The sequence below is a fragment of the Microtus oregoni genome, unplaced genomic scaffold (assembly GCF_018167655.1).
Source record: "Microtus oregoni isolate MIOR12 unplaced genomic scaffold, Mior012 000097F_ref0000449, whole genome shotgun sequence".
Lineage (NCBI taxonomy): Eukaryota > Metazoa > Chordata > Mammalia > Rodentia > Cricetidae > Microtus > Microtus oregoni.
Genome location: NW_024544710.1, coordinates 300,657 through 312,374, shown reverse-complemented (window position 1 = coordinate 312,374; position 11,718 = coordinate 300,657). Strand labels below are relative to the sequence as shown.

The window sequence follows — 11,718 nt, the reverse complement described above, 5'->3', positions numbered from 1 at the left end:
GGTTTGTGTCTCATCCCATGGCTAGCCCCATTTCACAGGACCAATGATATCAATATTTTCTTCCTCCTAGACATCTAAAATAAATGCCTAGTATCTCCAAGGTGACAGCACACAGGATGCTTTTTCCAGCCGCACCTCCTGCTAAAGGTGGACCCACCAACACCCAGCTCTCCCCTCCTCACATCGCCCTGTTCCCTCAGGAAGTAGCCAGACTTGAGTCTACGCCATTTTTCCAAAGAGAGCCTAATTATCACTTCAACTTCTTGTCACCCCTATTTCCAAAGAGTCTGGAATGTTAAGTCTGGGCCATAGTCTCCAGCCCTTGGTATCCATCCCAGCCGCCCTGGCCTGAGAGTATATTGGTCTGGACTCCAAATCCCAGCATGCCAGGTCCTCAACCCTCCCTCAGGGAGGGTCAGGCCCACTCCCACAGGGTATTTAAGTGGGCTCCCAGAGGAGAAACACATGATTCCGGGTTTGCATGTGCTCCCCGCTTTCTTGTCTCCCCGCCATGCGCTCGGCCACCCAAGAGCGCTGTACTTAATAAAACGATGTGCATTGTTGAAAACGTGTCTATTATGTTCCTTTTATTTTTTCCATCAGAACATTCGGTAATTGCTCTCCGTAATAGTTGCTTCAAAGTTGGGTACAAATACATTTACATTATTACACACTTGGCCACAATATCATTAGCTTGTCTCTTAAAATGTTTTTGTTTTCTTAAAATCAATTTTGTTTGATATATTAGCTATTCCTACTTTGTTTTTCCTTCTATTTGCATAGAATAACTTTTTTATGTCTTCACTTTCACTGTATGTGTGTCCTTACTAGTAAAGTGAATTATTTGTAGGTAACATATAATTGAATCTTATGCTTTCCCCTATTCAACTACTCTATGTCTTTTGGTTTGATAATTTAAATTACATTTAAGCTAATTATTAGTAGATAAGGATTTAATTCAGCTATTTGATTCCTGAGAGTGCAAACTAGCGTGTCTCTGAATCCTGTTTGTCTTTGACTCTTTGTCTTCTGTTCATTTGCCTTGTTCAACTTCGACATGGCAAACTAGCACTTGTTTCATTTTTTATATTTTATTTTGTTTTTTTTTATGTCTTAGAAGCCTGTTCTTTTCTAATGAGGGACAGAAAGGGGGTGGATCCAGATAGGAAGGCAGGTGGGGAAGAACTGGGAGGAGTAGAGAAAGCGGAAACTATAATCAGGATATATTGTGTGAGAAAATAATCTATTTTTCAATAAAAAGAAAAAAGTTATGATACTGACAAGACACATGTACATATACCAACACACTTGTGTGTATATATTTCAAGCGTATGAAGGCAATAAGTTAAAGCTAATTACATTTTTGTCAATTAGAAATTAGAAATTTCTTGTCAAATAGAAATCAAAGATGACATACACCTTGATTCCAGCAGAGGTAGAGGCAGTTGGTTCTTTGAGTTCAAGGCCAGCCTGGTCTACAGAATGATTTCCAGGACAGCTGGGGCTGTTACACAAAGGGACCCTGTATTGAAAAGAAAAAAATTATTTGAGATATTCTAAAATTAGAGTTCACCAAATATCTTAGCAATGTAGAATTATGAAGTTGAAATACTGAGACTTAAGGAGCTATGTGTCAACCCTTCCTAACTTAACAAAAAGCTAGGAAGTTATGAAAAATGGTTCCCATGCGCTAACTGAATGTGTTCTAAACTTAATGCTTTGCTTTTACACTTGTTTCATACATGTAGGTATTGTATCTCAAGATTGAAGTGTTAAAACAAAAGGTGAGTTGTAATGGGTCTGGCAGAGATGAAGATGTTCTAAAGAGACAATTGTGTCTCTCATTCTGACTATGAGACTATTCAAAAATCCCTCCTGCCAAGGAAATATGCATTTCCCTGGGCATATCATGCTGGGAGAAAGAATAGGTCTTAGCCAGAGGGACAAACTCCTCCTGGAAAGAAGTTTCACAGTTCTAATAATTTTGTCAAATCACCTCACAGAATGAGACAATGATGGGAGAGTGGTAAACAGAACCACATCTTACCTTGGATTGCCTAGATATGCATGTCTTTAGCTCTCAATTGAAACTTTAATCTCATTTCAGGACCTAGAAGTTGGATTGGCAAGGTTCACTGGATTTTTCTGTCCCTCTTCCAAATCTGGATACATTGAAGAAATCCAGAAAATGGAGGGAGAGAAGAGAAAGAGAGGGAGGGAGAGAGAGAAAAAGAAAGGAAATAAAGAAGTTCTTTATGAAGAATCAGCAACCTGTATATCTCAATTTTTCAATACTCTAAATGATATAATTCTGAATTGACTGTCAGCAAAATTCTCTATTATCCCTTTTCCTCATGCCCTAGAATAGCATTTTTCTACTCAAATTCTGATATTTCGGTTCAAGTCACCAAATCTCATCTTACTGATTTTTTTCTTTCATCAACAACAACAACAAAAAAATACTGTAAATATCAATGTGGATGATTGGCAGAACCTAGTCTTCAGGAAATTTTTCACTGTTTTTATAACACTAAATATAATGTTTTACAGTAAATAATAGAAAAATGTTCATGTTAAGTACTGTTTGCACTATATTTTGCTTAATAAGTTGCAGTAAGATTGTTGATTCTTGTGGGAGACCTGCCCTTTCCTGAGCAGCAATGGAGAAGGGGATTGTGGGGGTGAGCACAGAGGGGAGTGGGGGAGGGCCTGGGAGAAGAAGAGGGAGGGGAAACTGTAGCTGGGATGTAAAATACATAAACAAATTTAGTTTTTAAAAAAAGAACGTTATTTTTGTATTAGCCCAAAAGACTTCCATCCATTTTATATTGCTTCTCAAAGTTATTACAATATGCAAATGTATGTAGACCAGCATCTTTACATATTATCTTTGTCATTGTTATTTGTATAACTTTTGCAGACAGCTGTGCTTTTTTGTTAAATTGGGTTTTTTTTTTTTTGAGCTGTATATTTTTCTCCACTCCCCTCCCCTTCTACCCTCTACCATGGTCCCCACGCTCCCAATTTACTCAGGACATCTTGTCTTTTTCTACTTCCCATGTAGATTGGATCCATGTATGTCTCTCTTAGGGTCCTCATTGTTCTCTTGGTTCTCTGGGATTGTGAATTGTGGGCTGGTTTCCTTTGCTTTATGTTTAAAAGCCACTTATGAGTGAGTACATGTGATAATTGTCTTTCTGTGTCTGGGTTACCTCACTCAAAATAATGTTTTCTAGATCCATCCATTTGCAAATTTCAAGATGTCATTATTTTTCTCTGCTATGTAGTACTCCATTGTGTAAATGTACCACATTTTCCTTATCCATTCTTTGGTCAAGGGGCATTTAGGTTGTTTGCAGGTTCTGGCTATGACAAACAATGCTGCTATGAACAAAGTTGAGCACGTGTCCTTGTGGTATGATTGAGCATCCTTTGGGTACATGCCCAAAAGTTGTACTGCTGAGTCTTGAGGTAGGTTGTTTCCTTAGTTTCTAAGAAATTGCCATACTGATATTCAAAGGGGCTGTACCAGTTTACATTCCCACCAGCAATGGAGGAGTGTTCCCTTTACCCCACAACCTCTCCAGCGTAAGTACTCATCAGTGTTTTTGATCTTGGTCATTCTTACAGGTGTAAGAAGGAATCTCAGAGTTTTTTTTGACTTGCATTTCTCTGATGGCTAAGGATGTTGAGCATTTTCTTACGTGTGTTTCAGCCATTTTAGATACCTCTGATGAGAGTTCTCTGTTTAGGTCTCTACCCCCTTTTTATTGGATTATTTGTTCTTTTGATGACCAATTTCTTGAGTTTTTTGTATATTTTGGAGATTAGCCATATGTTTGATGTGGGGTTGGTGAAAATCTTTTCCCATTCAGTAGGCTGCCTTTTGTCTCATTGACTGTGTCCTTTGCTTTACAGAAGTTTCTCAGTTTCAGGAGTCCCATTTATTTATTGTTGCTCTCAGTCCCTGTGATACTGGTGTTAGGAAGTGGTCACCTGTGCCAATGCATTCAACTGTACTTCCCACTTTCTCTTTTATGAGCTTTAGTGTGGTTGATTTTATGTTGAGTGCTTTGATCCATTTGGATTTATAATCCTCTCTAGGGCTGGGATTAAAAGCATGCACTATCGTCATTAAAGGCATGCATCTCCCAGTTTCTATGGCAACTAGTAAGACTACCTGAACTAAAGGTGTGTGTCATTATGGCTACTGAGATTAAAGGTGTGTGTTACCATAGTCTGGTCTGTAAGGCCGTGTTTCTGTGGATGCAGATAACTTCCTTGGGTTGGAGTTTTCCTTTGTGTAGGGTTGGGTTTATGTCTAAATATTTGTTCAATATGGTTCTGAATATCTTGTTTTGTCCATCCAGGGTGATTGAAAGTTTTTCTGGGTTAAGTAGTCTGGGCTGGCATCCGTGATCTCTTAATGTCTGCAGAACGCTTGACCAGGACCTTCTGGTTTTCATTGTTTCCATTGAGAAGTCTGATAGGTCTCACTTTATATGATACTTGGTCTTTTTCCTTAGCAGCTCTTAATATTCTTTCTTTATTCTGTATGTTTAGTGTTTCATTATTATGTAGTGTGAGGGTACTTTTTTTTTTGATCCAGTCTGTTGGTGTTCTGTAAGCTTCTTGTGTCTTCATATGCAACAATTGAAAAACTGGCTGTCATATATAATAACCAAAGTTCTTAAGTGTTACCTCAAAGATGGCTCTTACAAAAAGTATATTAGACCCTATGGAAAACTCTAATGTCTCTCTGCTATTAGATTTCCTATCCAAATGGTCAACTAATTCCTTATAGCTATTAGAAAATTTGCTGATCCCACTAAACCCAGTAGCAATAAAACATTGACAGATACTTGAAGGGCATTTCTGATCAATGTTATTTTTTTGTAGTGCTGGGGATCAAACTCACATATCCTAGGCAAGTGTTCTAGTACTGAGCCACATCCCAGCTCCATTGTTGTTGAGAGATCCTAAAATAACATACAGTGGAAATAGTAAAGATCACCCAATGTGCAGAGAGTTTTTATTCAGGGTTTACTGAAGCAAAGAGACAACCACTGTCACTTTTGTTTTAGCAGAGAATGGCAGGTAGAGGAGTGAGAAAATTTTATAGTGGGAAAGGTCAAGCTTCTGGTATGTACAGGTTGGCAGCCATTAAATTGGGGGAAGCTGCAGACCAGCTAACAAGAAATGGGGCATCCTATGTGATTTCTCAGAGTTGTGTATTTGACTGTCTCTTGTTGGACCTAAGTTAGAAGCATAGCCAAAAATTATGGAAGTTGTTAATTATTAATCAAGTCCTGGCCATTTGTGGCTGGTTATTACAGAAGTTATACTTTAGCTTCCTAGATTGTTACTAATGTTAGTAAAATGACACCATCCAAGGTCTGATTTGAAGGAGTTAGGTTTCCAGGGCTATTTATTGTAGAAAAAAAGTGTCAATTTTTCTGAGAAGGTTGCTAAAATCTTTGGGTTATAATTTTACTTTCGTATATGGTCGAACTTTGCCAATTTGTGTTTTCTGGTTCTCAGTTAGATATCTCACATACAGCAATGAGAACAATAGCATTCAAGCTGACCTGGAAAGAAATTTGTTGGTGTTCTGATACTACTGCACCCTCAAGGAGCAATCCTTATGGCTATGAAAACTACATAAACAAACTCTCTGGAAAAGTTTCCTTGTGAATGGATATGATAGAGCAGGTGGTTCTTTACTGAAATATAGCCACATCATGATAAGAAGGGACAGAAATAGAGCAAATGTATGATACAGTTAGTATTTATTTTTGAAGTAATGTGGCCACCTCTGAGGATTCGATAGGACACGATATAATTTTGTGTGTGGCTATCAAACTAGCAACTTTATTTAAATTGCCAAGAATTCGGGTGATGTATTTTGGGTGTCCATAGAAGCACCCTTTTCTATGTGCTTGACAATCACCAGGAAATGAGTTCTAGTGCGCATTAATATAAACAAGAAGAAACACTCAACTTTTCAAATCTACATGTGTCTTCAGCTGTGGCAGTATATAAGATAGTATATTTAACTGCATTTTGGGCTTGCTTCTGGCCAGCCTCATTTTACTACAGATTACAGCATCTCTTCTGGAATGCCCTACCCCCCCCCCCCGCCCGCCGACAAGCCTCACTTATCGAAGATGAGCCTGTCCTCCAAGCCAAGGACATTTACCACTTGATTCAGAAGCTAATCAGACACAAATATTTGGGTAATGGTGCGCTACAGGCTCATAACCAATGTTATGGATCTATGTACTGGATGCAAGGTGGTTAGCATAAAATCTTGCCAGAGTATGACATCATACGATTCAATAAAACCAGTTGGTATTGCACTAAATGACACAAAATTATCTTCACAGGAACATATAGAATACTGCCTGCATAGGTTACCATGTAAGTCTATGAGGAAACCACACTATTTCCTCCATCCATTAATTCCTTCTCCTTGCAATCTGGGCAATGTTTCCTGCAATTGACTGTGACTCAAAATACCAGTTGCCTTTTGGTAACTAATAGAAAGCTTCCCCAAAGACTGCATAAATCATGCTAATTGCAGTTTTCCAAAGCTGACAATGAGGTATCCTAATAGCCCCCGTGGTGCTAACTACCCTAGGACCACTCAATTTTGGATGTAACTGCAATAGGACAATGGCAGGACCCCACAAAAATATTATATTTTCTGTACTGTAAGGGTTGGGACTTTGCACAGTGAAATTGTCTAGATAGCTACAGGTTTCTTAATTAGAGCTAAATCCCAGCCCTTTGGCTCTTTGGAGAAGGGACAGGCTCTTATAGCTGGCAGCAATGTAAGAGCTCTTAGAGGCTTCAAGAGAGAAAATGACAGAGGAGACAAGGGAAGGAATTAGAGCTTCACCTTCCCACGCAGCACGCATATTTTTCCCCATAAACGGTTTTGAGGAAGATGCAAATCCTAAGGATGCTAACTACCAATTTTGAAAATCTATTAAGTACCTGACAATTGAGTAGAAACCATCTAATAGATACCCTGACTCTGAGAAATGGCTAGTGTTACCTCCATCTTTATTCTCTGCCCATCTGCTCCAAGCTCCTTGTTTTACCCTACCAAAGCCTCCCTCCAGCCATTGCGCAGTTTTGGTGCAGAATCACCAGATCCACTTTCGCAGACCCACGGGAGGGGCTGGGCGGGGCGGGGTCGCCTTGCCGCAGAGCCCAACTGCGCCTGAGCGGACTGCGGCAGAAGGCGGGGTGTGAGAATCGAGTATTCTGAGACTAGCGTTCTCCGTTGGCTAGAACCTTCCTTCTTTCCCACCACCTCTAATTTCGGCTCCTGTGACTTGCTTGGAACTTTGGTTCTGGCAACAGCAGCAGCATTACTTGCTAGTGGCAGTTCTGTGCAGGGGCGCCTACACACCTCGCGTCCTCTTCTGCGAGACTGCGGGCCTGTCGGTGTCAGCTTCCACACGCAGGTCGACAGGACCACGTCGCTGGTAAGCCAGAATTCGCGCCGCCGCAGCGGTGGCAGGGCAAATGCGCGCAACAGCAGCGGGAAAGGTCTCCCTGCTGCCGTGCCAGGCCCAGACGTCCCTCAGGATCCCAGCGATCCTCAGATACTTCAGGGCCACTGCGCCTCTAAGGGCCCAGGCACCTCCGGGCTACCCATCCCCCGGGAGGGCCCAAGCACCTCTGTGCGACCCACCGCCTCAGAGGGCTCAAGCGCCTCCGGGCAGCTCATCATCTCTGAGGGCCCGAGCACCTCGGAGCTGCCCACCTCCGGGAAGGAGGGCCCTGGCACCTCCCGGCCTCTTGCAGTCTCTGCGGGGCTGAACACCGCTATGCCAATCACCGCTGCGGAGGGCCCGAGCACCTCTGTGTCGCCCACTGCTCCTAAGGGCTCAAAGGCCTCCGAGCATCTCGATGTCTCTGAAGGGCTGAACATCTCCAAGCAGCCCCACTCCGATGAGGGCCCTAGTGTGCAGCCCACCCTGGCTGAGGGCCTGGGAACCTCGGTGCCGCCCACCTTCTCCGAGGAATCGGGCATTTCCGCGCCGCTTCCCTCTGGCGAGGGCCCGAGCACCTCCGTGTCGCCCACCATCTCGGAGGGACCGGGCATCAACATGCCCTCCCCCGCTTGTGAGGCCCCAAGCACTTTGGTGCCGCCCACTGCCTCTGATGGACTGGCCATCAACCTGCCGTCCACCTCTGCTGAGGGCCCGAGCATCTCCGAGCTGCTCTAGGCTTCGGAGGATTCCGACATCTCCGTGTCGCCCCCCTCCGCGGAGGGCCTGAGCATCTCTATGCCGCCCCCCTCCGGTGAGGTCCAGAGCACCTGGGTGCCGCCCACCATCTTGGGGGGAGCTAGAGTCAAAGTGCCGCCCACCTCCAAAAAGGGACTGCGCACCTTGGTGCGGCCCGCTGCCCGCGAGAGCCCGAGAGCCTACGCCGAGGGCCGGGGCGCATCCCTGCGATCCATTTCTGCTGAGCGCTTCAGCATCTCGGTGGCGTCCTGCGCCGCGGAATCCGCCACCTGCGGGCTGCTTCCCTGCCGTGAGGGCCCGAGCACCTCCGGGCTGCTTCCCTGCGTGGAGGGCCCGAGCACCTCCGGGCTGCACACCCTGGGGAAAGGGCCAAGCACCTTGCAGATGCCCCTCGCTGCCGAGGGCTCTAGCGCTTCCTGAGTGTGCACTGCCGCTGACAACCCTGAGGCTGAGCTGAGCTGCGGTGCTTCTGGCGGCCTGAACTTATTCAAATGCACCTCCCTTGCTCTGCAAAAGGCCTCAGCTCCCTCTGTAGGCCCGAAGCGTTCAGAAGGCTCCTTGGAATTCCAGGTCCTGAGAGACAGTGAGAATTCCAACTCTATTACCATTATGGGCCTTGGCACCGCCCACGTTGCCCTTACCCTGAAGCCTCAGGAGCCTATGGAGCAAAACGTAGCAGAATTGCTGCAGTTTCTGCTGTTGAAGGATCAGACCAAGTACCCTATTAAGGAATCGGAAATGAGGGAGTTCATTGTTCAAGAATACCGCAGCCAGTTCCCTGAGATCCTGAGGCGGGCAGCAGCCCACCTGGAGTGCATTTTTAGGTTTGAACTGAAGGAGCTAGATCCCGAGGAGCACACCTACATCCTGCTCAACAAACTGGGACCTGTGCCGTTTGAAGGGTTGGGAGACATCCCCAATGGGCCAAAGATGGGCCTCCTGATGATGATCCTGGGACAGATATTCCTGAATGGCAACCAAGCCAGGGAAGCTGATATTTGGGAGATGCTCTGGAGGTTCGGGGTGCAGCGTGAAAGAAGGCTTTCTGTTTTTGGCAACCCGAGGAGGCTTCTGTCTGTTGAGTTCGTGTGGCAGCGTTACTTGGACTACAGGCCGATAACTGACTGTGTACCAGTTGAGTATGAATTTTACTGGGGCCCACGATCCCACGTCGAGACCACCAAGATGAAAATCCTGAAGTTCATGGCTAAGATCTATAACAAAGATCCTATGGACTGGCCAGCGCAGTACAATGAAGCCCTGGAAGAAGACGCTGTCCGAGATGTTGCTAATGGATGGCGGCGGCCTGTTCCTCACTTTAGGAGGCGCTTTTTTGAGGAAGTTTCTCCAGAGCTCCTGGCTCCTGATTCAGATGCTCCTGGCTGTCCCACGAAGTATTCTCCCCATTCATGGCCTGAGTCAAGATTAGAGAGCAAGGCAAGGAAGTTGTTCCAGTTATTTCTGCTGATGGATTCAACTAAGCTGCCTATACCAAAGAAAGGAATTCTGTATTACATTGGTCGAGAGTGTAGCAAAGTGTTCCCTGACCTCCTGAATCGGGCTGCTCGCACCCTAAATCATGTGTATGGCACAGAGCTAGTGGTCCTTGATCCCAGGAACCACTCTTACACCCTGTACAACCGAAGAGAAATGGAAGATGCTGAAGAGATTATGGACAGTCCAAACAGGCCCGGCAACAACTTCCTAATGCAGGTTCTGAGCTTCATCTTTATAATGGGCAACCATGCGAGGGAGTCTGCAGTCTGGGCCTTTCTGAGGGGCTTGGGAGTTCAAAATGGAAGAAAGCATGTGATCACCTGTAGGTATTTGAGCCAGCGCTACATTGACAGTTTGCGGGTTCCTGACAGTGATCCGGTGCAATATGATTTTGTGTGGGGCCCTAAAGCCCGCTTGGAAACCTCCAAGATGAAAGTCCTGCGATATGTGGCCCGAATCCACAGGAAGGAGCCACAGGACTGGCCGGAGCAGTACAGGGAGGTCCTGGAAGATGAGGCCAATAGAGCTGACGCCGGGCACCGGCCCTTGGTTGTTCGCAACTTGTGATAGATGACTGTATGGCAGTCAGCGAGGCCTTGTAGGGCAGGGCCTAGAGCCCTGGTTCTCATGTATTGGGGTTGGGGGGGGTGTCACGTATTGTATTTGATATTTGTGTTCCAGTTCCATTTATGTGTTTTCATATTTGGTTCTTGTTTGGTATCTTGAAGTTTCAATTGTTTTAATAATATTGTCTAGTGATGTAAATGTGATTGACTATTTGCTGTCTCTGTTGTACTTTGGTATAAGAGTTTTGATAGTGTTATACAACGTTTTGGGACTCTTTCCATCTTATTGCATTGTCAAAATGATAATATATAGCATATAGCTATAGATACAGGCTTTTCCTTGAAAGCTTTAAAAAAATCATCAGTAAAGTGGTCTAGCTTCAGATATTAAACAAACAAATATACAACAACTGACAAAGCACTAAGTTGTGGCTGGCTTCCCTTTCCGTCTGCTATTGTGTGAAGAATACTAATGTTTTCCTGTATTTGCTTTGCTGTGCTAAAATGTGTTGAAAAATAAAGGTGTAATAAAGCAAACAATGTTGATGCACTAATTTATTCAATAAATATTTATTCAATTCCTGTCATACAATGGGGAGAGTAGTATATTCTGTAATAGTATGATAGACATTTACAAGATACAGTACCTTCTCCAGAACTTAAGAACCAGAAGTTTTATTATGATATAAGCTATGTAGTACACTAAGTAGAGAGTTCTATGGGAGTTAAGAGGAAACACATCAATCTAATTCCTGAATCCAAATAGTCCATAGTGAATATAATGGGGGTGGGAGGACAAGATTGAATTCTTCATACAGCACGAGGTAAAAGGACTTAAATCTGGATTTAGTCGTCAGTGAGTATTGGTGTGGATTGGTAAGAGATTTCACATGTCATAAGCTGTCTCATTAAGGTATTTGAGCCATGGGGCTGGAGTGATAGTTCACTGGTTAAGAGTACTTATTGCTCTCCCGGGGGACCCAAGTTTGGTTCCCAACACCCACTTTGGGCACCTCACAACTGCCTGTAACCCCATCTCCAGGGGATTCAATGCCTTTTGGCCCTAGCAGCAACCCACACATGTGGCAGACATTCACACAAAAATATACACATGCATAATAATAAAAAATTAATAAAAAAGATATATGAGTCCATGAGCTGGGGATTTAACTCAGACTGTCTGCACAAGACCCTGGATTCTATGTCAAGTACCACATAAACCAGTTGTGGTAGCTCACACCTGTAGTCCTGGCACTCAGGAAGTAGAGGCAGGAGGGACAGAAATTCAAGGTTATTATGAGCTACACTGAGAGCTCAAGGTCAGCCTGGGATCCATAAGGACTTGTCTTAAATACTTAAAAAAAAGGATGTTTGAATTAGTTTCCTCTGAG

At 44.1% G+C, this 11,718-nt stretch overlaps 1 protein-coding gene across 1 annotated transcript; it reads left to right on the top strand.

Moving 5' to 3' along the window:
* The first annotated feature begins 6,486 nt into the window (after positions 1-6,486).
* On the top strand, positions 6,487-10,905 carry LOC121442855 (melanoma-associated antigen E1-like). Its single transcript, XM_041644507.1, is given in 2 exon segments — positions 6,487-6,532; positions 7,300-10,905. Coding segments are annotated over 2 exon segments (3,075 nt in total). The 3' UTR covers positions 10,329-10,905.
* Positions 10,906-11,718: the final 813 nt, after the last annotated feature.